The sequence below is a fragment of the Mytilus californianus genome, unplaced genomic scaffold (genome assembly GCF_021869535.1).
Source record: "Mytilus californianus isolate M0D057914Y unplaced genomic scaffold, xbMytCali1.0.p SCAF_5, whole genome shotgun sequence".
Lineage (NCBI taxonomy): Eukaryota > Metazoa > Mollusca > Bivalvia > Mytilida > Mytilidae > Mytilus > Mytilus californianus.
Genome location: NW_026262701.1, coordinates 21,016,738 through 21,042,182, shown reverse-complemented (window position 1 = coordinate 21,042,182; position 25,445 = coordinate 21,016,738). Strand labels below are relative to the sequence as shown.

The 25,445-nt window shown below is 34.4% G+C and overlaps 2 protein-coding genes across 5 annotated transcripts in view; both read left to right on the top strand.

Annotated features, from left to right (window-relative positions):
* LOC127702669 (protein MTSS 2-like) overlaps positions 1–25,445 on the top strand; it is a 73,875-nt gene that overhangs the window by 16,700 nt on the left and 31,730 nt on the right. For all 4 annotated transcript variants that reach the window (XM_052206967.1, XM_052206966.1, XM_052206968.1 and 1 more), the window contains exons 4-6: positions 19,546–19,630; positions 22,407–22,498; positions 23,885–23,959. In XM_052206967.1, the coding sequence (XP_052062927.1) occupies positions 19,546–19,630; positions 22,407–22,498; positions 23,885–23,959 (252 nt within the window). The remainder of the gene's footprint in view (positions 1–19,545; positions 19,631–22,406; positions 22,499–23,884; positions 23,960–25,445) is intronic.
* On the top strand, positions 7,194–14,822 carry LOC127702663 (uncharacterized). Its single transcript, XM_052206954.1, has 2 exons — positions 7,194–7,383; positions 7,606–14,822. The coding sequence occupies exon 2, from the start codon at positions 7,883–7,885 to the stop codon at positions 14,291–14,293; it is 6,411 nt and encodes a 2,136-aa protein (XP_052062914.1). The 5' UTR covers positions 7,194–7,383; positions 7,606–7,882; the 3' UTR covers positions 14,294–14,822.

Here is a 25,445-nt window from a genome sequence, read left to right as displayed (position 1 = left end):
TGCAATAGCAAGAAATTTTCAATTGCACAGTATTGCACAATAGCAAGAAATCTTCAATTGCACAGTATTGCGCAATAGCAAGAAATCTTCAATTGCACAGTATTGCGCAATAGCAAGAAATATCCAATAGCACAATATTGCGCAATAGCAAGAAATTGTCAATTGTACAGTATTGCGCAATAGTAAGAAATATTCAATTGCACAGTATTGTGCAAAAGAATATACTTTGTATAAATTGCTTATTTCTTGATCAATTTCAATGGGGTTTTATTCTTGAATTCTTGGGGTTCTTTAATATGCTGAATCTAACCATGTTTTAAGTTTTTGGATTTTGGGCCCTGTTTTTAAATTGGTCCACATTGAGGTCCAAAGGGTCCAAAATTTAACTTTGTTTGATTTCATCAAAAATTGAATTATTGGGGTTCTGTGATATGCCGAATCTAACCGTGTATTTAGATTCTTAATTTTTGGTTCCGTTTTCAAATTGGTCTACATAAAGGTCCAAAGGGTCCAAAATTAAACTTAGTTTGATTTCAACAAAAATTGAATATATGGGGTTCTTTGATATGCTGAATCTAACTATGTATTTAGATTTTTGATTATGGGCCCAGTTTTCAAGTTGGTCCAAATTGGGGTCCAAAATTAAACTTTATTTGATTTCAACAAAAATTGAATATATGGGGTTCTTTGATATGCTGAATCTAACCATGTATTTAGATTTTTGATTATGGGCCCAGTTTTCAAGTTGGTCCAAATCGGGGTCCAAAATTTAACTTTGTTTGATTTCAACAAAAATTGAATATATGGGGTTCTTTCATATGCTGAATATAACCGTGTATTAAGTTTTTGGATTTTGGACCCCGTTTTTAAATTGGTCCACATTGAGGTCCAAAGGGTCCAAAATTTAACTTTGTTTGATTTCATCAAAAATTGAATTATTGGGGTTCTTTGATTTGCCGAATCTAACCGTGTATTTAGATTCTTAATTTTTGGTTCCATTTTCAAATTGGTCTACATAAAGGTCCAAAGGGTCCAAAATTAAACTTAGTTTGATTTTAACAAAAATTGAATTTTTAGGGTTCTTTGATATGCTGAATCTAAACATGTGTTTAGATTTTTGATTATGGGCCCAGTTTTCAAGTTGGTCCAAATCGGGGTCCAAAATTAAACTTTGTTTGATGTCAACAAAAATTGAATATATGGGGTTCTTTGATATGCTGAATCTAACCATGTATTTAGATTTTTGATTTTTGGGCCCCGTTATCAACTTTGTCCACATTGAGATCAAAAGGGTCCAAAATTAAACTTTGTTTGATTTCATCAAAAATTGAATTCTTGGGGTTCTTTGATATGCTGAATCTAACCATGTATTTAGATTTTGGATATTGGACCATAATAGGTGAATGTCCAATTTAAAATTTTTAAGTTCTTAGACCACATTCATTCTGTGTCAGAAACCTATGCTGTGTCAAATATTTAATCACAATCCAAATTCAGAGCTGTATCAAGCTTGAATGTTGTGTCCATACTTGCCCCAACTGTTCAGGGTTCGACCTCTGCGGTCGTATCAAGCTGCGCCCTGCGGAGCATTTTATTGAAACATTTTATTGTTGATGCTATGTCAGTTTTTGAAACATTTTATTGTTGATGCTATGTCAGTTTTTGAATTGTCTTATATATTAAACATGCACACAATCTTTATATGCAGAAAAAAAGAAATAAATGTATTATAGAAATTCAGCTTAAGTTTGATTAGGATCACTCGTTTATAAACAAAACATCTGCAAAGAAGTTAAATGGTGGACAAGAAGTTAATGGCATTGTCACATAAATTAATAGACATGTTAAAAGTCATGTTCAGTTTGTAAAGTTGTTAATTAGAGCAGCTGATAAGAGGGATGACTAGTTTGGAAATGAAAGCAATTCAGGATATCCTGTGATGTTAAGCCAAGCGAGTAGATCACAAGCACCATGAGTGGTATAAGTAGCTGCCTTTGAGATGCTGTCCATCTTTAGATGGACTTCAGACTACTACTACGGGGGTGTTGTAACCACTTTGACTACCCATGAGGGTCTCGCAGAGTCAGTAAGATCAGACTGACTTGTTTTGAAAATATATTATAAATTCTGATAAATTTTGAATTCAGAAGTTTATGTAGAATGTTTATGTAAATTCGAACAAAGTTTCATTCATTCAAGGAAGAAGATGGAACATTCTTAATAGACAGAAAAATTAAATTTTGAATTCTGTAACATCGGACCATTATTTCTTAAAAGTAATATTTTTGTTAAAGTTATAATTAGAAAAATTGGGGTAGTGAAGGGGGAGGTTAATAGGTATCTTTGTAGACCCCTAAAATACATACATAATTCATGTTTTAAACAAGAAAAAAGGGAATGATTAATAAATGAACCAGATGATCAAATTCATTCAGTAAATTATGGTGTACCCTAACCTAAGTATCTACAGGCCATCAGTGTTGTCTGTGTGAACTGATTGTTACATAATTATGTTGTATCACAGCTGGAGAAAAGCCAAACTTACTGAAGAAGGTTTTATGGGTAGACATTGTCTAAAGTTGTCCTGAATTAAGGTCTAGACAATTAACCTGAACCTAAGGTCAAACATGCAGGGGAATATTTGATTATAAGGGCAACAGTGACTAAATGTCATAAGCCTTGTTAGGTAACTGTTTATTGGTCTGCTTAGGTAGTTAGGGTAGGAAATACAATGATGGTTTTTACCAAGCATGTGTTAATGATTAACACAACATAGTCTATGCAGACTTAATTAAAAAGTATGTCGAATCATCATGCTTTTAATCACTACCAAGCAAAAATCAAAATTACAGGGCTGCATCTCACAAAAAATAGATCTTAAGTATTCTGAATTTTTCTTAACTTACAAGTAATTTTAGATTTTTTGTGAAAAGCAGGACTGGACATCAAAATTTGCTTTTTGTCAGTTGATCTTGAATGAAATATATCAAGATTCTAGAAAACTTGGATTTCTGCTCTCTTGTCTTATGTCAATTAATAAAACATTTGTTATACCAGTAGATAAAAGAATACATTTTAGTTTTTACAATTAAAATTTTTCAAAATAAACAACATCATTTTCTCTAACACTTGGTTATGCATTTGTCATAAGAGGACTATCTGTACACCAATGCTTTTGATTGGCTTGTTTACACATTGTCTTCTGGTTGCCTTTTGCATCCAGTTTGTGCAGTATACCAGTTATTGTATAAAATTAGTTTATCTCTCACAAACATGATGCCATATGTGCGAGTCTCTGTTTTTTAGGGAACATAAACCAGATTGAATCATATTTTTATCAGATTTTGACATGAAAATGATTATCTGTCATAACAAGACACAAAAGTTCATTGTAGGCTTGTGACATTTAAATCACTTGAAGCATTTTAAAAATGATTTTAACTTCTATTTTTATTAGAAGCATGGTAATGGAATTTGACACAGTAGCTTTAAAATGATGGATTATATTTGACTCAGTTATAAATCAATATAAATTTGTTTATGATGAAACATATAAATGTATCTAGACCATTAGAAAAAAGAGGGATTGCATTGTTGCAACTTTGCCCTACCTTGGAAACAGAATTGAAACATCTTATAGATGGGTATTCTGGAATGTAGTCATCTTCTAGCAACAACCATGGGTAAAATTGATTGTAAGTCTGCAATAGGAAAAATAGGCTTAACATGGAAACTGTATATGTAACACTTTACAGAAATAAGGAGATGTAGAATGGTTGCAAGTGAGAAAACTATCCACCAGAGGACAGAGACCAAATGTTGTGGATGTAATGAACTAAATGTTGCTTAAAAGTATCCTAATGCTCAAATATTTAAAAACTGCATACTTTTCTTGGTTTGAAAGACTGTAGTAACATTGAACATATGAATCAATCGGCTGTATAAATCGTATCTACTTGTTATATCTACATTGTGCACATGGTCAGTGAAGCCATTGCAAATGAAGCATAGTGCAGTGTTCATTTACTGAAGACAAGATAACTTGTGAGATTGCTTCACATTATTTCCATGTCAGTAGATTAATTTGTTACTATTTTGAGGATGATGTATTGGCAGAGAAGTACTCCAAAGTTCTGCCTCACTTAGAGACAGTGAAGACCTTGAAATCATCTTGTAGTTGTGTGGCAGTGCAGTGATATTTTTTTGGAGATTATAAAAAATAACTGCATCTGCAGATTTCTGATTCTGTTTTTCAATATTTAGGTTATATCAAGTATAAAAGCTTCATATTTACAAGCTATCAACTGTCTGATTGAAATGCAGATTTCCAACTAAAAGTTTTTCATGTTAAAAATATGATCTTTAATTATTTATCTGCTTATGAAAGGGCATCCTCCTGTTGGTATGGTGGTCTGTGTTGAAATCATTTGTCTTCAGGTTCAGGTATTCTCCATCATTTTACAGAAGCATGAAGATATATTTAGCCTGATGATTTTTGCACCTGTTTATATTTGTATTTACTGATCATGGGGTTAGTTTTTGTTTTCATTTGTTGCTAGACAACTAGTGAAATAAATATTTTGGTAGAACTAAAAGAATGATTCATAATTATTCTTAGTTAATTACTGTTACTGACATTGTTAAGAGTTGATGCAAATGTTTCTATGATATTGTCATTAGTGTCTTGAAGGATGTCTGAATTTTGGCATGTTTCTGTTGATTTTGGATTCTCAATTGAGTCAACAAGATGTGATATTCTATACTAAAGGACAGCTCTGGTTCAATCATATCATTACTGATTACAAGGACTTATATTCTCTTCTCTTTCTTCTAAGTTCTATCATATTTGTTGTCTATCATTATCTGTTTACCTACATGCATCGTTTATAAACTTCTAACAGCTATTTTTTTTGTAGAAAACAATGCTACACAAATAAGATTAAACTTGACACATATTACATGCATTTCCTGATATGAAGCCTTAATTTTGAATTAAGATGAATGATCCTTTTAGCAAATGTAGATACAGACGATTTGTTATAGTGCAAATAAATTCAAGAAAGATAGGACACACAAATAAATGCAAATACTAGATACACACTTCAGACTCATTTCTGGTTAAATTAATGTTAATTGTATATATTTGTCCCATGCACGTTTTAAAAAATAGTAACTAACATTTAATGAGGTCATTACTGGTTACCATAGTAACGAAAAAATATGCATTGATGCTGAGACCAGATGTGATCATGGGTAAACTAATGAAACATTACAGTTGTTAAATTGACCAGATTTTCCCATGTGTTGGAATATTGATCCTAATAAAGGAGCACCTGAATTCATTTTGGTGGCTTCTTATAATTGATACCAAAATTAGATGTTATTTGTCTTGATTAATAGTGAAAATCTAGCAGCATATTGATATGATATTTTAATTATTACTTTATGGTAGACCTTGTCCTATGCTTATCTGAAATATTTCTGTGAACATCAGCAAGTTCTTAAACTGTTTATTTAGAGTTTTCAAGAAAAAAGCTAAAACAAACTACCAGGGTACTTTAAAATACTAGGGTTAATTTGTTGAACTCTTCTGTGACAAATCCGATTTGTGAAATATATGGAAGCCAATCTGGTAGCCGCATTGACTATTTATATAAGGCTTTATATTTCAGAAGGTAGATTATGACCTTGTTTATAGATGCCTTATGATTTGAAGTTCCATCTGGCATATTTCTGTTGTCTTAACCTCATTTTTATGGTTCAGTGACTGCTTAAAAAACTAGATTTTTTGCCAAGTAATTTTCTCTCTTATTAGGAGTTATGGACAATTATGTTCTAATTCGCCAGACTTAAACGAACATAAATTATTTATGCAATAAAACTCAACACATGTATCAGAAATGAGCTCTCCTTGTGAGGGTAGCATACTTTTTATTAACCAATGTATAATATAAATCAAACAGTTCGTTTCAAAGTTCATTTTAAGCACATTACGGCTTAATCTCAGTAGTTATTAATTAGGTATAAAAACAGTCATACAGGCTCGATCACAGTCAGCCAACCATTAATACATACAAATATACACCAATCTACAAAACAAGAAATACAACTTAAATAAATCATTATAAGTAAAACATTACTTTCCACATAAAAACAATAGATGGTCTTGATGATGGTGGGGGGTGAGGGGGGGGGGCTTAATACAGGCAAGGCAGTAGTACGGCGTATGCTACTCAGCGTAAGGCAGAACTTCGAATAATAACATTATAAATTACATTTAATTTATATCAAACAGCAAGCACGAGAAACACGAGCCAAAATCATACGATACATAGAATACCTGTTTTAAATTCGCAATGCGACGAATTTCATCCAATGGAATACATTGTAAACATTACAGGTATTCTAAAAACATGTGTTGATGTAAACAAACACACGTGTTTTACCAAAACATATACATGTGCTTCCGTACTATTATTAAATATATCTATATTTGGTACATATAATCATTGCAAGGTTCAACATATCTGTCAGGCATGGTTCAGTTGATCTTTACCTTATTTTCATGGTTCATTGGTCAAAGACAAGTATTAATGATTAGGTCTGTTTCTCAGATTTTATTAGCAATAGTTCAACTATACTAACTATATGGAATCATTGTAAGGTTATACATATCCCTCTGGCAGGTGTACATGCTTTTCTGGAAGGGTTCATCTGACCTTGACATCATTTTTATAGAACATTGAACCTTTTTTTAAACTTTCAACATAAAATTTCAGCATGTGCATTCTTGTTAAGTAACAGTGTAAAATAATTTGCGTTCAACAGTTAAAAGCTTCAAATAAGGTTTATTTAAAACCGTTCATGTATTTTAAGAATCAGAATCTGAAATTTCATCTGCATAGAAACCATAAATATGAGAAGACAAAACAATAAAACCAAATACAATATCTACATTTAGTACATTTTGAGCTTTTTTTTCTTTCCAGCTGTATGCCTCCCTCTATGATATTAGAAATAAAATGTATTCATGTAATGTAATACCTATAAAATGTTATACTTGTAATAAGAGTGTTTGATACAATCTAAAAGGTAAAAAAGAACCTGTTTAAAGAATAATGCAATATTTATTTTACCCTTCAGTTAAAATGATTTCATCTCTCCTTAGAGGTATAGTTTTCAGTATGAATATTCTGTTTCACATTCAATGTTTACTATATGTTTTCATAATCATCCGGAACAAATCGCACTGGACCGATTTCTTACATCACCGTACGTATTGACTGCCTTTAATTTCTGTGACACCGTCTGCTTCAATATTTCAACACATGTAACATGGACGACATTTAATTTTCTGAGGAAATCGAGACATATCACTGTCAAGTACGTTTTATTCATTTATAAACTGTGATAATTTAATCTGTTTAAGTCCGTTAATTTGGATAAGTGATTTATTAAATGCATACGAACTGTAAGTTATTTATAACCGAGATTGGAACTGTAAATTCTACTTTCGTTTTCATTTCATTGTTTTAAATATTTGCATATGAACTTTAATATGTTCTTTCATACACATTGTAAGTATTTCTTTTTGTTTTATTGCAGTTTACCACAAACAATCTACTGACTACTTGTAAACCTTTCTGGTGGAATATTATAATTACAATTTTCGAAACAAGTTGTGTTCTTTATATATTTGCCGAGATTGCGATACAGTCACCTGGTTAAGCTAGCTGAGTCAGGCTCAGCATAGTAAATTGACAACAACTTGTCTACACATCTCCTGATCAGGAAATACAACGGAGCATCGTTCGTAGCTGTTACCTTGACACTACGCAACACAGCTTGTGTTTTGGCAGCAAACAAACAACGTTGAGCCATCATGGATCCCAGTCAAGCGGAACAGCAAGAAGAGGTTCAGCCCCCAGAGGGAGATGTCCCTGAAGAACTTATAGAGAATCCGTCTAATACCACACATTTAGATGAAAATCCCGAGACGAGGCGAGTACGAGACCTCACGGAAAAAGGTAAAGGAGCTTTCACAGAAAAACGTGACAAGTTCTGTCAGGAACTAGAGGCCCTCTGGTCAGATGTAGAGTCCCAGTTATCGGAAGTCACCACGCCTCCTAACAAGATACAGCAAATCTTGACAGCCCAGGATAACCTTGTTAAAGCCTGCACAAATTATCGTAGGCTCACAGATGAGTACCTGGACTTTCTGAAAAGGACCAGAACATTGGACAGTCAAAAAGACATAGACGCATGCAATCTCACATTGGATATTCGTCTGTCCAAAGTGGACCATGCCCTAGAAACATTGCACGAACATCGGCTCGACCTGACAAAGGCTAAATCTACTAAAACAAAGACCTCAAAAAGTAAGAAAACCTCACATAGTGGTAGCTCTAACGTGTCTGACATGTCAAGCCTAGCACGGAGGAAGCGTGCCAAAGCAGAGGCCGCTAAATCAAAAATAGCCTTTGTCGAACAACATGCACTTATCCTACAACAGGAGGCGATGTTAGAGGAACAAGCCCTGTTCAGACAAACTGAAATGGAACAGGGAGCAGCACGCAAAAAGGCTGAAATGGAACAGGAAGCCACACGCAAAAAGGCTGAAATGGAGCATGAAGCAGAGCAAGAGGCCATACGCAGGAAAGCACAAATTAAACAGGAGGCCGCACGTGTCAGCCGGGAAAAAACCGAGCTGAAAGCCAAGTTAAACCTTCTAGAAGCACAGAAAGAAGCTGCAGCCGCAGAAGCCGAGGCTCGTATCCTAGAGTATGATGACAGCCAAGCGCTAGACGATCTCCCTAAAGAGACGGAAGACCCGCTCCAACGTGTGCAAGACTTTGTTAATAAACATCCTGAACCAACCGCCATACAGGAAGCGACAGCCCCTCAACAGAAAAAACAAACGTCTGTTAAGTATGAGCTTAGTCATGAAGCGCCAGACTTCGTGCCCTCCGTGGCATTGAACCTGCCATCACAGACACCTGCGGTGTCGCCTACACATGCTAAGTCACCGGAAGTTAATGTATTCCCAGATCTGGGAACAATAACTGGCATAGGAAAACAGGGCGTTTCAGAACAGATCCCTGTTGCATACCAAAAACTAGGCGTCTCAGAGGAGATCCTTGCTGAACACCAAAAACAGGGTGTTGCAGAAGAAATCCCTGTTGCACACCAGCAACAAATCAACCCTACGTCGGAGATAACCAGATTTCTCCTACGCAAGGACCTGCTGTTCTCCCGGCTAACAAGCTTTAATGACCGGGCAGAATCTTTCCATACATGGAAAGCCAGCTTTAAAAACGTGACAGACGAGTTACAAGTTTCTGACTCGGAACAGATTGATCTTCTGATCAAGTGGCTCGGTCCAGAGTCTGCTAAACATGCCATTAGCATAAGAGCGTCGAACGCCAATAACCCTACAAAAGGCATACAGAGACTATGGAAGAGGCTTGACGAGCGGTATGGTGCTCCAGAAATGTTGGAGGCCTCACTCACGAGTAAACTTGCCAAATTCCCAACCTTGACGAATAAGGACAACGCACGTCTCTATGAACTGTCTGACATTCTATCAGAAATAGAATATCACAAGGAAAATCCCAAGCTGGGATGTCTGCTAGCTTATTTTGATTCACCGTCCGGAATAAACCCTGTCATTGAAAAACTACCATATGGACTTCAGGAAAAGTGGATTACAAGGGCGTCGAGATACAAATCTAACCACGGCGTTGCCTTTCCTCCTTTTACAGAGTTATCTGCATTCATCAGTGAAATCAGCAGAATTAAAAACGATCCTGGATTCATCTTTGGGTCAAAAGTCACACCAAATACAAAAGGTGCTGCGCCAAGGTTCACGTCTTACCCCAAGACTAAAGTTGGTACTCATAAGACAGCGGTTGAGCAGCAATCTGGAGACGCCAGCAAACAAGGTCTTTGTATTCTGCACAATACAAAGCATTCCTTAAATGAATGTCGAGCGTTCCGAGCCAAGTCAATTGAGGAACGCAAAGGTCTTTTGAAACAAAACAATGTCTGTTACAAGTGTTGTGATTCCACCACACACAGAAGCCGGGAATGCAATGCACGCATAAGTTGTAAAGAATGTGGAAGTAAACAACACACTACTGCACTTCACATCACTAAACCACAGCAACCTGCAAGTTCTCATTCTAGCCCGCCCAAGCAAGCCTACGGCGGGGAGCCAACAGAATCGGCTGAAACTAAGTCAACCTCAGTTAATTCTACCTGTACCGAGATCTGCAAGGATATATATAGCGGGAAATCTTGTGCTAAAATACTACCTGTGAATGTTTATTACAAGGATAACCAGGACAAAGTTATCCGGATGTACGCCATCATTGACGACCAAAGCAACCGGTCACTAGCATCGCCTGAATTCTTCAACCTTTTCGACGTAAGAGACAAACCGGAGAACTATACCTTATCAACATGCTCCGGCAGAGTAGTCACTTCCGGGAAAAGAGGAAGAGGTTTCGTCATGGAATCAATAAATGGCAATGACAAATTTGACCTGCCTGTACTGATAGAATGTGACCATATTCCTAATAATAGGGACGAAATACCGACTCCTGAAGTCGCAATGCATCACCCTCATTTAAAAGAACTCAGAGGTAGCATTCCACCAATAGAGGAAAATTGCCAAATTCTTCTCTTAATTGGCAGAGACCTTATAGAGGCACACCACGTCCTGGATCAGCGCATAGGACCACCCAGAACTCCATATGCACAACAGTTGAAACTGGGTTGGGTAGTGATAGGAGAAACTTGCATTAACAAGCAGCATGTGCCTCTTGAATTAAATGTCAAAATAACCAACATTTTACCTACAGGACAACCGTCAACGTTTCAACCATGTACAAGCAAATTCGACATTCGGGAAAACTACACAGACCCCGTTAAGAAAGATTTACAATCGCCTCTCTTTGAAAAAACTAGGGACGATGATAAACCCGGAATGTCATTTGAAGACAAAATGTTCATGAAACAGATGGACAACGAATTTGTCAGAGACTCGGAAGGAAGTTGGGTAGCACCGTTACCGTTCCGAGTGCCAAGACAGTCTTTGCCTAGCAACAGACAACAAGCTCTTCATCGTGCTAATATGTTAGACGCAAGTCTGAATAGAAACCTAGTAAAGCGGGAACACTTCCTCACATTTATGAGTAAGATCCTAGACAATAATCATGCAGAGCTCGCTCCACCGTTGGACGAACATGAAGAGTGCTGGTATTTACCATTGTTTGGTGTTTATCACCCAAAGAAACCCGATCAGATTAGGGGTGTGTTTGATTCATCCGCCAAATGTAACGGAGTTTCACTCAACAGCGTCCTGCTAACAGGTCCAGACTTGACCAATGATCTCTTGGGAGTACTGCTGCGTTTCAGGAAAGAAATGGTCGCAGTAACTGCAGACGTTCAACACATGTTTCACTGCTTTGTAGTAAGAAAAGACCACCGAAATTATCTGAGATTTTTATGGCATAAAAACAACGACCTACAAGAGAACCTTGTCGAATTCCGCATGAGAGTTCATGTTTTTGGAAATAGTCCGTCACCTGCCGTTGCTACGCTTGGACTCAGAAAAGCAGCTCAGGCATCAGAACAAGAGTTCGGCAGTCACGTGACTAGCTTTGTTACAAGAGACTTCTATGTCGACGACGGTCTTACATCATGTCCTACAAAAGAGGAAGCTGTTAAGCTCATGAAGGATACACAGCAAGCATTGGCAAAGTATGGAAACTTACGGCTTCACAAGTTCGCCTCTAATTGTGCGGAAGTTATATCTGCGTTTCATGCCAGTGATTTGGCTTCAAATCTGAAGGATCTAGACTTAGAATCCGACAGCAAACCCTTACAACGTAGTCTTGGGCTCAGCTGGGACGTAAACACTGACAACTTCTTATTTCAATTATCATCAGAAAACAAACCGATCACTCGCAGAGGAATTTTATCAACGATAAACAGTCTCTACGATCCTCTGGGATTTTTGGCTCCGGTGATTATACAAGGGAAACTCCTATTAAGGAAAATAGTATCAGAAACCGTCGATTGGGACCAACCTCTCTCTGATGAGAGAGCAGCTGAGTGGAAATCTTGGAGAGATACTCTAATTGCTATCGAAACATTGCGCATTCCACGTACCTACGTGCCGTATCTCAGCAAAACCGCCACAAAGGAGTTACATGTCTTCTCTGATGCATCAGAAAAAGCCATAGCAGCTGTTGCGTATCTACGCACGACCGACAGTAGTGATGAACCAAACATAGGTTTCATTCTTGGGAAAGCTAAAGTTGCACCAACAAGTGGTCATACTATTCCACGACTTGAACTATCAGCTGCTGTATTAGCAGTTGAGATCACCCAAACTGTCATGGATAATTTAGATTTACATATAGACACCGTAAAATTCTACACAGACAGTAAAGTGGTTTTAGGTTACATCAGTAACGAGACAAGAAGGTTCTTTATCTACGTCGCCAATAGAGTAGAGAAAATAAGGAAATTTAGCTCTCCAAGTCAATGGAATTATGTACCAACTAACCGTAATCCCGCAGACTCGGGAACAAGGTCCGTACCAGCCCATGAAATTCATAGCAGTGAATGGTTATTGGGACCAAAACAACTTCTTTCCTCAGAACAGAAGAATTCTGAGGACATATATCAGCTAATAGATCCAGAAGAAGATGGAGAAATCCGTGCAACTGTGAATGTTGCAAAAACATTTGCCACATCTGAGCATAAAGGTATCGGAACTGATAGATTCAACCGATTCTCCAACTGGACATCACTTGTGCGAGCGATAGCCTTTTTGGAACGTTTCTCCCGTTTACACGGGTCAAAACAGGCTTCATCAGTGACTTCTTTTGATAGTTTTTCGAATGCCGAAAATTTCATCTTAATATCTGCACAACATGAAGTTTATGGAGATGAAATAGATTGTATAAAACGTCAGGAACAAATTAATAAGCGGAGCCCGATAGCTAACCTCAATCCGTTTTTGGACGAAAAAGGACTATTACGAGTAGGAGGCCGTATTGTCAAATCTGACTTAAACTTCCGTGAAAAGAAACCATTGATCGTCCCTGGACGCCATCATATAGCGACATTATTAGTTCGACACTACCACGACAAGATAAAACATCAAGGTCGTCATTTCACAGATGGAGCGATTCGATCCGCAGGATTTTGGATCGTTGGAGCAAAACGCTTGATCTCTTCTATTATTCACAAATGTGTAACATGCCGCAAACTCAGAGGAAAAACCGAGTATCAAATCATGTCTGATTTGCCAGAGGACCGTCTTGAACCGTCACCTCCGTTTACTAACGTTGGAATAGACACCTTTGGACCCTGGACAATTGTTTCACGTAAAACACGTGGTGGATACGCCAACTCTAAACGTTGGGCAATTTTATTCACATGCTTAGTGACAAGAGCTATTCACATCGAATTAATCGAGGAAATGAGCTCTTCAGCCTTCATAAACGCCGTCAGAAGATTCGCCGCTATAAGAGGTCAAGTAAAGATTTTCCGATCTGACCGTGGAACAAACTTTATTGGCGCAATCGACGATTTAAAGATTGACTCAATCAACGTCGAAGATGGACCCTTCAAGAACTTTCTGTACAATTCTGGTACAACTTGGATCTTCAATCCGCCACATTCGTCCCACATGGGTGGAGCCTGGGAAAGAATGATTGGTATCGCAAGGAGAATTCTTGATTCTATGCTTCTAAACGCAGCAGGAAGAAGCCTAACGCACGACGTGCTCAACACACTAATGGCAGAAGTTTCAGCAATAGTGAACTCTAGACCTCTGGTACCGGTATCGACAGATCCAGAGAATCCGTTAATCTTAACGCCAGCTATGTTATTGACACAAAAGACCGATTACATCTTCACTTCAGATCAGCTTGGAGAATTCGACAGACAGGATCTATGTCTAGCCGAATGGAGACGTGTACAGGCTCTTGCCAGTGTTTTCTGGTCCCGTTGGAGGAAAGAGTACCTGCCGTTACTACAACCACGACGAAAATGGACCGACGATCGCCGTGATCTCATCAAAGGAGACGTCATTCTCCTAAAGGACAAAAACCTTTGCCGTACTCAATGGCCCATAGGCGTTATAGTAAATTCATTTAAGAGTTCCGACGAACATGTCCGGAAAGCAGAAGTACGAATCATCGTAAATGGAAAAGCCACCATCTACACACGCCCAATCGTGGACATGATTCTTCTCATAGAGAACGATTGTATATAGTTTTTGGAATAGTGATATCAGTTAGACATCAGACGGGGAGTATTCTGTTTCACATTCAATGTTTACTATATGTTTTCATAATCATCCGGAACAAATCGCACTGGACCGATTTCTTACATCACCGTACGTATTGACTGCCTTTAATTTCTGTGACACCGTCTGCTTCAATATTTCAACACATGTAACATGGACGACATTTAATTTTCTGAGGAAATCGAGACATATCACTGTCAAGTACGTTTTATTCATTTATAAACTGTGATAATTTAATCTGTTTAAGTCCGTTAATTTGGATAAGTGATTTATTAAATGCATACGAACTGTAAGTTATTTATAACCGAGATTGGAACTGTAAATTCTACTTTCGTTTTCATTTCATTGTTTTAAATATTTGCATATGAACTTTAATATGTTCTTTCATACACATTGTAAGTATTTCTTTTTGTTTTATTGCAGTTTACCACAAACAATCTACTGACTACTTGTAAACCTTTCTGGTGGAATATTATAATTACAATTTTCGAAACAAGTTGTGTTCTTTATATATTTGCCGAGATTGCGATACAGTCACCTGGTTAAGCTAGCTGAGTCAGGCTCAGCATAATGAAACTTATCCTATGATTGTTTTATAAAGTCACTAAAGTCTCTTTGATTTCATGTTTGTACCAGAATTCACAGGTAAATAAACTGTTCTGATTGATGTTGAAATAAATCTTATTGTACTCCTTTCTTGCCAATGTTTTCTCATTAATTTCAAAGCAAAAACACCTGGCTTTAAATTAAATATAATAGGTAGAAAGAGTGGAAGTTAATTAAATGAAGGTAATTAAATTTGCTCTGTATGGGTCGGTTTGACAAGTTTGAAGAAGTGGGGTGTACTTCTATGCAGGGACTTTCTATACCAGTCCCATTAGTATAGACTGTCCCTGTTATATGGCAAGGCATAGTAATACAGATGTGGCTCCACCTTCATCTGATGTGGAGTTTTTATTCTCTTTTCAAGTTACCAAAACAGATGAATAAAATTTGGAATGAGAAAAAAAGAGGCTCAAACTGAATTCTGACAGACAAACACTGAAGTATATCAACTACAGTGTATTGTCAGTGTTTGAATCTGGATCTTGAGCATTCAGGTCGTATGAGTTTACATCTTGTGGCACCTGAAAAAGAAAATGAATATGAATCAAATATGTCAGATGCTGGAAGTGCATTAGGTGGAGGATACTAATGCAAGTCATTTCAAAGGGCTTCGGTATACCTTACCACAGTGAGAAAATATCTATTTTATCAAGGCCAAATGTCAGCACCTGAAACACAAACAGTTTTTTCCTGGAGAGTAAGGACTGATGGTATTGATTGCCAGCTATCAAAATAAGGCCATATGCTACTAATCTTTTAATATTTACATTTCGTTATTTCTGTTGATAATTGTATTATATCATCAAAGAACAAGAAATAATGGAATCTGTTGATTGAAATATAATATTAATACTAATTGAGATAAAAAGATTTGTTGCAGAATAATTCATATCACAAGTAGCAATAGGAAGTAAAGGATTAGGGACCCACTGGGACCCCTTTGTCAACAATGTTATATTAACAACTCAATCATTTATCCCTTTCCTTTCAAACAGTTCCTTGGCATCTGGATGAGTTAAAGAAATATATATTCTTGTCTTGGACAACCATTTTTCATCTCTTCAGTTTTAATGTTATCTGTGAACTCAATAAATAGTAACAAATACATTGAGGCTAAATATATTGAGGTTATTTTACAAGCTTTCAAAATATAGAATCTCAGAAATAATGAGGAATCTGTTTGAAATTGAGGTACACCTTTCTTCATAACATTCTGTTTGCAACGTTTAGAGCATTAATTGTAATCACATCACTATAGTTTGTAAAAATGTTATAATTTTTGCCTCAAAAATGAATGGAAGGAAATGTTGGATAAACGTCAAAATCTGGGTCTGTATAATAAATGTGTTCTCTATTCTGTTGATGCCTACACTTAAAGATAAAGATTCTTTGGCCACAGTGTTATTGTCAAGACATTGTCATCAGTTCTATTCTATTCAATGTTTATTAACCCATATAATTGTACAATTAAAATCTTTCTTTTGAACCTATCATTCAGTAAGTGGTTTAAGGACTTCAAAAACTAAATAATTTAAAGGTATTATTTATAACTTTGCATTTGACCCACATGACCCAGACAAAACAATATTGTAGATTTGAAGCACTTGTTCCCCATGACTGGTCAATATTATGTATAATCCATGTTGTCTATTTGCTTATATTCTTGCAAAAGTGGTTAAACCTTGCTAAATTGTTTTCTCTCATAAACAGATAGTATTACACTTGGAAGACCTTTAGTTTCTTTTAGTAGTTTTCTCAATAAAGGCTGTTTGACTTTGGCAGTCAAACACTTTCTTTAACATCTTTTGTAAAGTTTAATAATGGTGCCCAGCGACTCTTTTCACAAAAAATCTTAAGTTTAAAATTGATCGTAAGTTATACTGAAATGTGTATGACTTACGAGTAATTTTACTCTTAAGATTTTTTTGTGAAAAGACTCACAGTTACCTATATACAGCTCTTTTTTATGTAACATTGTACATTGAATGTCTTATTGAGACTGTGTGTGGGTAAGAAGAAAAGCAGTCTGAAAATAACACTTTATACATTTAGTGCATCTGAAGTTCTGATAAACCTTCATCAGGAACACTCAAAGACAGGGATATATAAATATCTTAATACTTGAGGAGTTAAGGACCAAAAGGGACCAAAAAAGGATAGCCAATCCATCTAAGGTCAACTTTGATTGAGGTAGTTGCAACCTTAGTTTCTTAATACTTACTAAATTTATCAACAAGGAATACTTTGTAATGGTTTCTGTTAAGACTGAAGATGTAGGGTTTGGAGTGTTTAACGTCCAGCACGCCAACTTAATGATCTAGTCGGACAGTCTGAAGATGTAATATCCTTTGGTTACAAATATACTGTGTCTTGTTTAGCCTGAGGCTTAAGTCTCTGGTGAACAATGACTTGACTGTAAACATGCAATACACACACAGGTGTTTCAGGTAAAAAGAAGTAAAAATTAACAGACCAAGTGGAAAGATATATATAAACTGATATAGGTCAGTGATCTTGGAAACCAATGACATGTCACATAAGGTCAAGGGAAACCCTAGAAAATTATTTGGGCCATAGATGGCATGTAGTTCACAATAATGGTAAAAGATTTTTCTCTTGATATATTACATATGCAAAGACATTGACACTTGCATTGAATGTGCTTATTATGTAAAAGTTGCACTGAGTTGTTATGTTTGGCTGAGCTTGAAAAGAGATTTAGTTTATTGTGTAATCAATAGACGTCAACATGTTTTTTATCAATACATGGGGTAAATTTATTTAGCTAGACACTGGCCTCATAGTAAAGAAAGCCTTATATTTGGTGTCTGGTTGATAAAGATTTATATTTGTGTGAAGTATAGTTAAAATTTAACAAATAATTCACCTGTTCAGGTATTGTCATCTGTATATTTAACACCTCTTAGTGAAAAGTACTTTATGAAGTACATAATACCTACAATAGACTGTTAATAGATTATTTATACCTTAATAATGATACATTGATGTTTCAAGTTTCAATCCCCAGAGATGTCTGGTTAAGTACAAGAATGATCAAAATAACACTGCATTTAAGAGTTTCAAATTTACTCCTCATCATTCTAAGTCATTTGGCAAGACTTTTGTAGCCTTAAATTAAAGTTAGCTTGGCAACAGCACATTACTGTAGTTTTTCTCTTTCCTTCTAGTCAATAACAAATATAAGGTTTATTGCTTGGTTGACAGAAAATGTGTGTGATTAAAGCAAGATTCTTCTACCAGTACTGTATAGATTGGAACAAACATCAACAATCTTGCAAACTAGGTATACTTTCTGTTTTGGGTAGTCGACGTTTTGATGGATATTGTGTTAAGAAATAGTGTACAACTTTTGATTCAAATTTAGCTGATGTTTTGCATAGTTATTTTAAGTAATGTAACATTAAATAAACCAGTACTAAATATAAATAACATTTGCGAATATGATTCATACTTCATATTTATTAAGCAATTAAAAAATCTTTAAAGATCAATATATTTCTCCTTCTTATGAATTATCATGTATGTCACACCTCTGTTCACAAATAAAATGAACTACTAAGAACTAATGCAAACCAAATGTGCATTCCACGATAAAATTAATATCGGGGTAACATATTGAAATATTACTGTATCCATGAGTGAGTGCATCAAAATACAAGCTTATAAAGTAATGAAGTTGTCTAGTATGTACTTGGTTGTGAACTTTTGACCTCACATTAAACATCCTGCCAATAAAGAATTGACAGGAAGTGGAGTCTTTTGGCGGATTATTTTTATAGAGGTTTTCATGCAAAGGATATTGATATAATTAGGTGTAATATTGTCACTGCTGTCTCTGAAGTGGTAGATGGAGCCATTGTTATTATTGCTGCTTTGTCATAATGGTTCTAGTAGCAAAGTACCTCAGAATTATACAAAATATAATTAAGACCTAGGCTAAAGATAATGTTCTTTTACAGGTTAGGGTTAGTTTTAGGCAACAACAAAAAAGGCAAGTCTAGGATAAGCACTAGTAAGGGATTGAAAAATAATTTGATGTGAAGGGAAAACATGACTTTTCAATAATTTGATTACCAAATTAAGAGAGCATGATTTCTTTGTTCTTCTTGAATCTGATATAAATGGCAATTTTTCTTCAAAAACTTTATGGGTAAAAAAAGTAAAACAAAAATACCAAACTCCTAGGCAAATTCAAAAAAGGGACGTCCATAAAAACTGACAAAACTCTATCAATCTATCAGTATCCGTATTTTGAAATGCACTCCAGAAATTTCATTCTTGACTGAGCAAATAATTCCATGTATTATCACATTTTATTTACAATAGAAAGAAAGTTTTAAGTTAGGATTCCTATTTCTATTAATAGACACAAATTATTATCATAAATTTTGATATAAAGAAAGTAATATCACTTTTACAACTGACCTCATTAGGGCACCATGAAATAGCAAAATAAACTGAAATAATTATGTTTAATTTAATGTTATGTGTCACATTATAATGTTAACTTATTTACTTGACATCATAGTCAATCAAAGTATTTAGAATATAAAGAGCTTTGAATTAATCAATTTTCTTTTTCTATTCTGTAGGAGCCACAAAAGAGATTGGAACAGCCCTTACAAGGTTATGTATGAGGCATAAAAGTATCGAGACTAAATTAAAGACATTAACAAGGTAATCATACTGTTTACATCTTTATGATGGTTATAAAAATTGTCATTATTCTCTGTTGAATCTAGCCCTGGAGCTAGGTCATAGTCCAACCATCAGACTTCTACAGAGGTATGACATTTGACAACGGTCATCTGTATATGTCAGGGCTATTGTGTTTCAATGCATGAAAAGTAGGGAAATGGAAACCCTGTTGTTAACACGGAAAATTATACTCATTAGTTGTGAAGTTTTGTTAAAAATAATGACTCTTGAACCTTGAGCACTTCTTAAAAAAAAAAACCAATTGTACAAAAGAAATGTTTTATTTTTTGCACAGTTATGTCAATTTTAACTGAGTCTAGCTACTTAAACAAAGCTATATCTTGGATGCATAGCTTTATATAGAACAGGAAAAAAATAAATTAATTGATTGTGCTCATTTTCTTGGAAAACTATATTTATCTCTTTTCACAATGTAAAGTTACAGAAATTTAACAAGTGAATAGAGTTATGTGTATAGGTATGCCTTGTTTAAAGAGCAATATGCAAATCAATGACCAACAAAAAATAAGCAGAAAATGATTTCATCTTCTCAATTCTATTGACAAATGCCTTGAGATGAAACTGCTGTACACCTGACTAAAGCCAAACTAGATTTGGATTCAGAAGTACACATAGATAACTCAAATTGAAAGAAGAAGAGATATATGACCGATGTTCAGGAGAATAATTCTCTGATAGATAACCACATCTCATAGAACAACCTTTTATTCCTGTTCTTCATCTAGATCTTTGCATGAAAGTATTTAGCCAAGATCTAGATTGTACACTTATGAATATTCATGAGGTTGTTATTCAGGTGGTATTTTCTTGCGACACTATAATCTAAATATGTTGTAAAACTTGTACATATTTGGCAACTATTCATGTTCCCCAAAGAAATAAAAGCAGCATTCATATGGTAAATTTTTATCTACAGATATATTTTTATTAAGGTGAGTTTCCGTGCAAATTTATTTGATAGATCAAAGATGAATGTTTAGTATTGGTGTTTAGAGTGTCCATGAATAAGACATAAAGCCTTAATGAGTGTAACAAGTACATGTAAATGATAATTCCATTTGATGTTTTATGTCCAGAGAGCTGTTGGTCAGTGCTAATGTTCATTTCCAATTTCTGTGAGTGCTGAATAAATGTTGTTTTTCAGGAGAAATTTTGTTTTCTGGCCTCGCTAATATCCATTTCATACCATTAGGCTTAAATTGGATTTGAGCTATAATTATTTTCTGTGTTCAGAATATTGATATTTTTTGTTTATTTGTAATTAATTGACGTGAAATGGTGCTCAGAACAGTGTGAAAATAATAGAGATCTTGAAGTGGTCATCTAGTGAAATGATTATTGATCATTAGAAGAAATTTAATGATCGTGAGTGTAATTTGTGATCTAATAGAGAAAAAAATTGGTCAAGCAGTATGGAAGACTAATTAGTTATAAGGAAAGAAACAATTTTCTTCACATGAAAAAAGCTTTAAAATTATTAACATTTTAAGGGTTCTTTGAATTGTTATTTTTAACCCTGAATAAACAGAAAGTCCTTGGTAAATGTACTTGAGACAGCATCAGATGGTAGCCACTGCCAAATGAGGGGAATAGTTGTGGTCTGCCATATTTTTTGTTTGTTTATTGTTTTAGTATAAATCAGGCTGTTGGTTTTTCCATTTCCAATTTTTGGACATTTTTTGGGCCTTTTATAGCTTACTATAAGGTGAGTTTTGCTCATTGTTGAAGGCTGTACGTAGTCCTATGGCTGTTCACATCCTTGTCTTTTAGTCTTTGGTATAATATAGTTGTCTCATTGGCAATTATATTACATCCCCTTATTTTATTTTATAGTTTTATACTTATTACATACCAATGAATATAACAGTTTTTTTATCGTCATGGTAATGACTAAGAAAATCTGAAAAGCATAGTCTAGAGTGTAGGAGGTATTTCTGTTTCTAATTATTGCATTTGGTGCACTTTTTCTGCTGGAAGCAAACATTTTATTTATGTTATGTCTAAAGATTTTTATGCCCCCGTCGTAGTGGAGGGGGCATTAAGTTTTACCCTTGTTTTGAAGATAAAACTTTTTCTAGCTATAGGGTTTAACCCTTAGTTACTTTTATGTAATCCTGATATAAATGTTACTTCAGTAAGACTGATGACACTTCTGGAATCTCTCATGAATTTAAAGTAAAATATAATATCAAGTTGTCTGGAAACATTTGTTTTCTTGATTGTGTTTGCCTCTTTATTATTAAGATTCCACATTTAGACTTTTCACCACCATTAACGCAGGATTCTTAAGTTTTTATCAGGACTTATTGATGATCTACTGAGACAGATGAATCCTAAATGAAATATGTGACTGTTTGATTCATAGATTAAGTACGAACAAGAAAATGCAAAGTATTGAATCTATTTATATATAATATGAGACATTTGTTTTCTTTTTGGAACAGATGTATTACAAAGTATGTATACAGTACATTGTTTGTCAGAGGTGAATTGAGTTTCTAATGAGTCAATTTCTTCATGTTATCCTTTGATCAACTTACAGTCATTATTATATAGCTCAAGGTAGAACTCCGACAATATCAGATTTGTTTTACAACACTTTACTGTCTAACCTTTAAGAATTTTTTTGTAGGAATACACCTTAAAGAGGTGTTATAATTGCTGAGTGCTACAGTGCAAGTATTTTGTGTGTTGCCAGAATGAGTGCATGTAATATGTCTTCTTCTCTTTACAGTACTATTATAGATAATCTAGTTACACCACTTCAAGAAAAGAGTGAAGATTGGAAGAAAACAGTTGCTCAGTTGGACAAAGAACATGCCAAAGGTATACAATGTCTGTCTGTGTACTGTAGACAAAAAGAAAATATTACAATTTTTTTGTTGGTATGAAAATATTACTGGATGAATTTTGCATTAATAAAAATTAATGTTTTAAATTTCGGTAATTGTTTTCTTGATTCAAATATCAAGCAACAGCAATAAATGGTTTGCATTATATGATATTTAGTCAGTGGCCAATAACTTGCATGCAGTCCTAATGATATAAATAAGAGACAGAGGATACCAAAGACACAAATATAAAAGTGTGAACAGTAAGGTAACATACCAAACACAATTGGGTATACAAACTATTTCTTCTCTACTTACACAAAAGGATTCAGTTGTACAATGTTTATAAAAAAAGTTTCATCAGTGCTAAAATTATTTAGGAGACAGAAAAATCAGTTCAAACTCTTTTCACAATATGATGATACCTATATATTCAATATGTTGTCTTCATATTTCATTCTGATTATTGATTCGAAAGAAAATCTTTAAAGATCAAGAAAGAACATACCTTACAGTTATGCATAGTGAATTAAGAGAGTCTTGTGCAAAGAAGAAATACTATAAAAAGGACTGTCTCCTTAAGGGACAGATTATTGATTGTTATGTAATAAAATAACACCTGTATAGGTAATATTGATCAGTTGTCATAATCTATCACATACCACCCACAATCAGCTGATTACATAGGTAAACAAGGTCATGTGATCTCTTAGAAGTATACATCTTTGTTTTGAAAATGGAGTAAAGGAGCTATCATAGTAAAAAAAGAAGACAGTATGGCATACATTGTATATGTTATACTGTTGGCCTGTATACCTGACTTAGATTGCTGAATTACCTACAAGTTCAAAATACCCACAAAAAAGATCTGACCCATTTAATATCTAATTACATTTTGCATTCAAAAGGACAGAACTGATGTAAACAAAGAAGAAGTATCGTATACTGTGGGTTTATTTATTTTCATGGGTATCAATTTTCTTGGTTTAAAAGATTGTATTTTTATGGATACTTGATTTGATGGTTTTGTCAAACTTTGCATACAATCCTGTAGGAGTTTTGTACTTCGTTGAGGTTAACATTTACCCACAATGCCATGAAAATTGGTACTCCACGAATTATAATAAAGCCATAGTACATTATTCATTGATAACCTGTAATCAAACGTTCATAACCTGTATCAAACAAACATTTGTAGGAAATTTTTTTTTAGTTTATGGAGTTTCAATAGAGTGATTGCATTATATTTTCATGTAAATCTTATCAAAATCAGTATACTTAAATTGTACAGTATATCAATTGTATATTTTCCGTAAGAAAATCAGAATTGTTTAACTTTGGTATTCTAACTTATTTGTTGATTTGCATGTTTTTTCAACAGAATACAAGAAAGCGCGTCAAGAAATCAAGAAATGTGCTACAGACACCATGAGATTACAGAAGAAAGTCAAGAAAGGTCTGTTTGATTAGTTTGCATGAAATGTCTGATATCAACCACCTGTTTGAAGTATTGCCCCACTATTTGTTTGATAACAGGGTTGTTATTACTTGTTCCTGGTAATCTGTAGTCAATACATTGTAGTATATTATCTGTCAAAAAAACTATTGATATATTTTATGTGGTACATTGATTCATGTAATAAAATGTAATTATCTATGAATTTATTTGATGAAAAGGGAAACTTTGAAAGTTTTGAACTTTTATTCTGCACTCTCAAAAAAGTATTAGAGCAAAACCTTACTTTATAGAAAGTAAACCATTGACTGGGATTATGAATTAAAGTTGCTGATCTAATACTTGTCAAGGGAAGGGTTTATAATGTCTATTTCTCGGTAAAAAAAAATCTAAACTAAACTATATCATGCTATATAGGTGGGAAATGATATAAACCTTACACCATATTTGGATATATTTGTTAAAGGAAATAGTCAATGAATTTTTCATCATCTGCTTAGTATCATACACGCCCTGAAACCAAAACCACAAAATTTCAATTGTAATGAACCCCTTGGCTGATTTTAAATATGATATCTATGAAATATTTTGTATCTTATGCTCATGATTTAATTGGCTTTATCACTACACACCTTACAAACCATGAAGAAGATACATGAATTCTTCTTGTTTAAATTTGTATTGAATAAATTACGTAACAGAATTGAATGTTGAGAGATTTTTTTGAACTAAAACAGATGAAGAGGTGTTTGTTAGAGTTCATTTACACACCCAAATGAATTGCATATGCATTAGAAATTTGACAATTCAAAAGAATGTTAGAAGTTTTTACATACTATGACTTTTTTTCTGCTAGATTATAGATTGAATTGTTATATGGAAGGGAAATAATGATATTCTAGTTTACTGTAATGATTTTCTAAAAAAGCAAAGGAAAAAATTTCAAGGTAGAAAGTTTTAGAATTTTGAACTGTCACCATTTAAAAAAGTGGACATTTACTGTAGAACAACAATCAAGCAATCATTCAACCCATTTCTTTGTTAAGATATAGTAAAGAAAAGTAGTTCAACTGATATAACTTCATTCATCTAATTAATCTTAATTTGTTGAATGTTTGAATATTTATGTTTCGTAGTAACACTTCCTGTGTAGAGCTAGTGGACGTTAAGCAAACAATCAATCTTTAGTAAAAATTTGTCTTTTTTAGGTCTTTGATTATACTTTCATTTGGTTATCAGGTTTAGATTCAGATAAATCTTTTTAAGTTATGTTCATTTAAAATAATGTTGCACAGTAATTTTGAATCAAATAATTTAGATTGAGGAAATTATGTACATAATTATTAAATGACAAAATACACGGTCTAGGTCTTTTGTATTCTAATAGGAAGTATGGGTTTAACAAATGGTTTCCGTAGTTTGTTTTTTGTTTAAATTTATTTGCAATTTGCAACAACAACGCGGTTCCCTAAATGACTCATATCCT

Bases quoted from the DNA above. Each gene is read 5' to 3' on its own strand.
- LOC127702663 (XM_052206954.1), top strand. From the start codon at position 7,883: ATGGATCCCAGTCAAGCGGAACAGCAAGAAGAGGTTCAGCCCCCAGAG.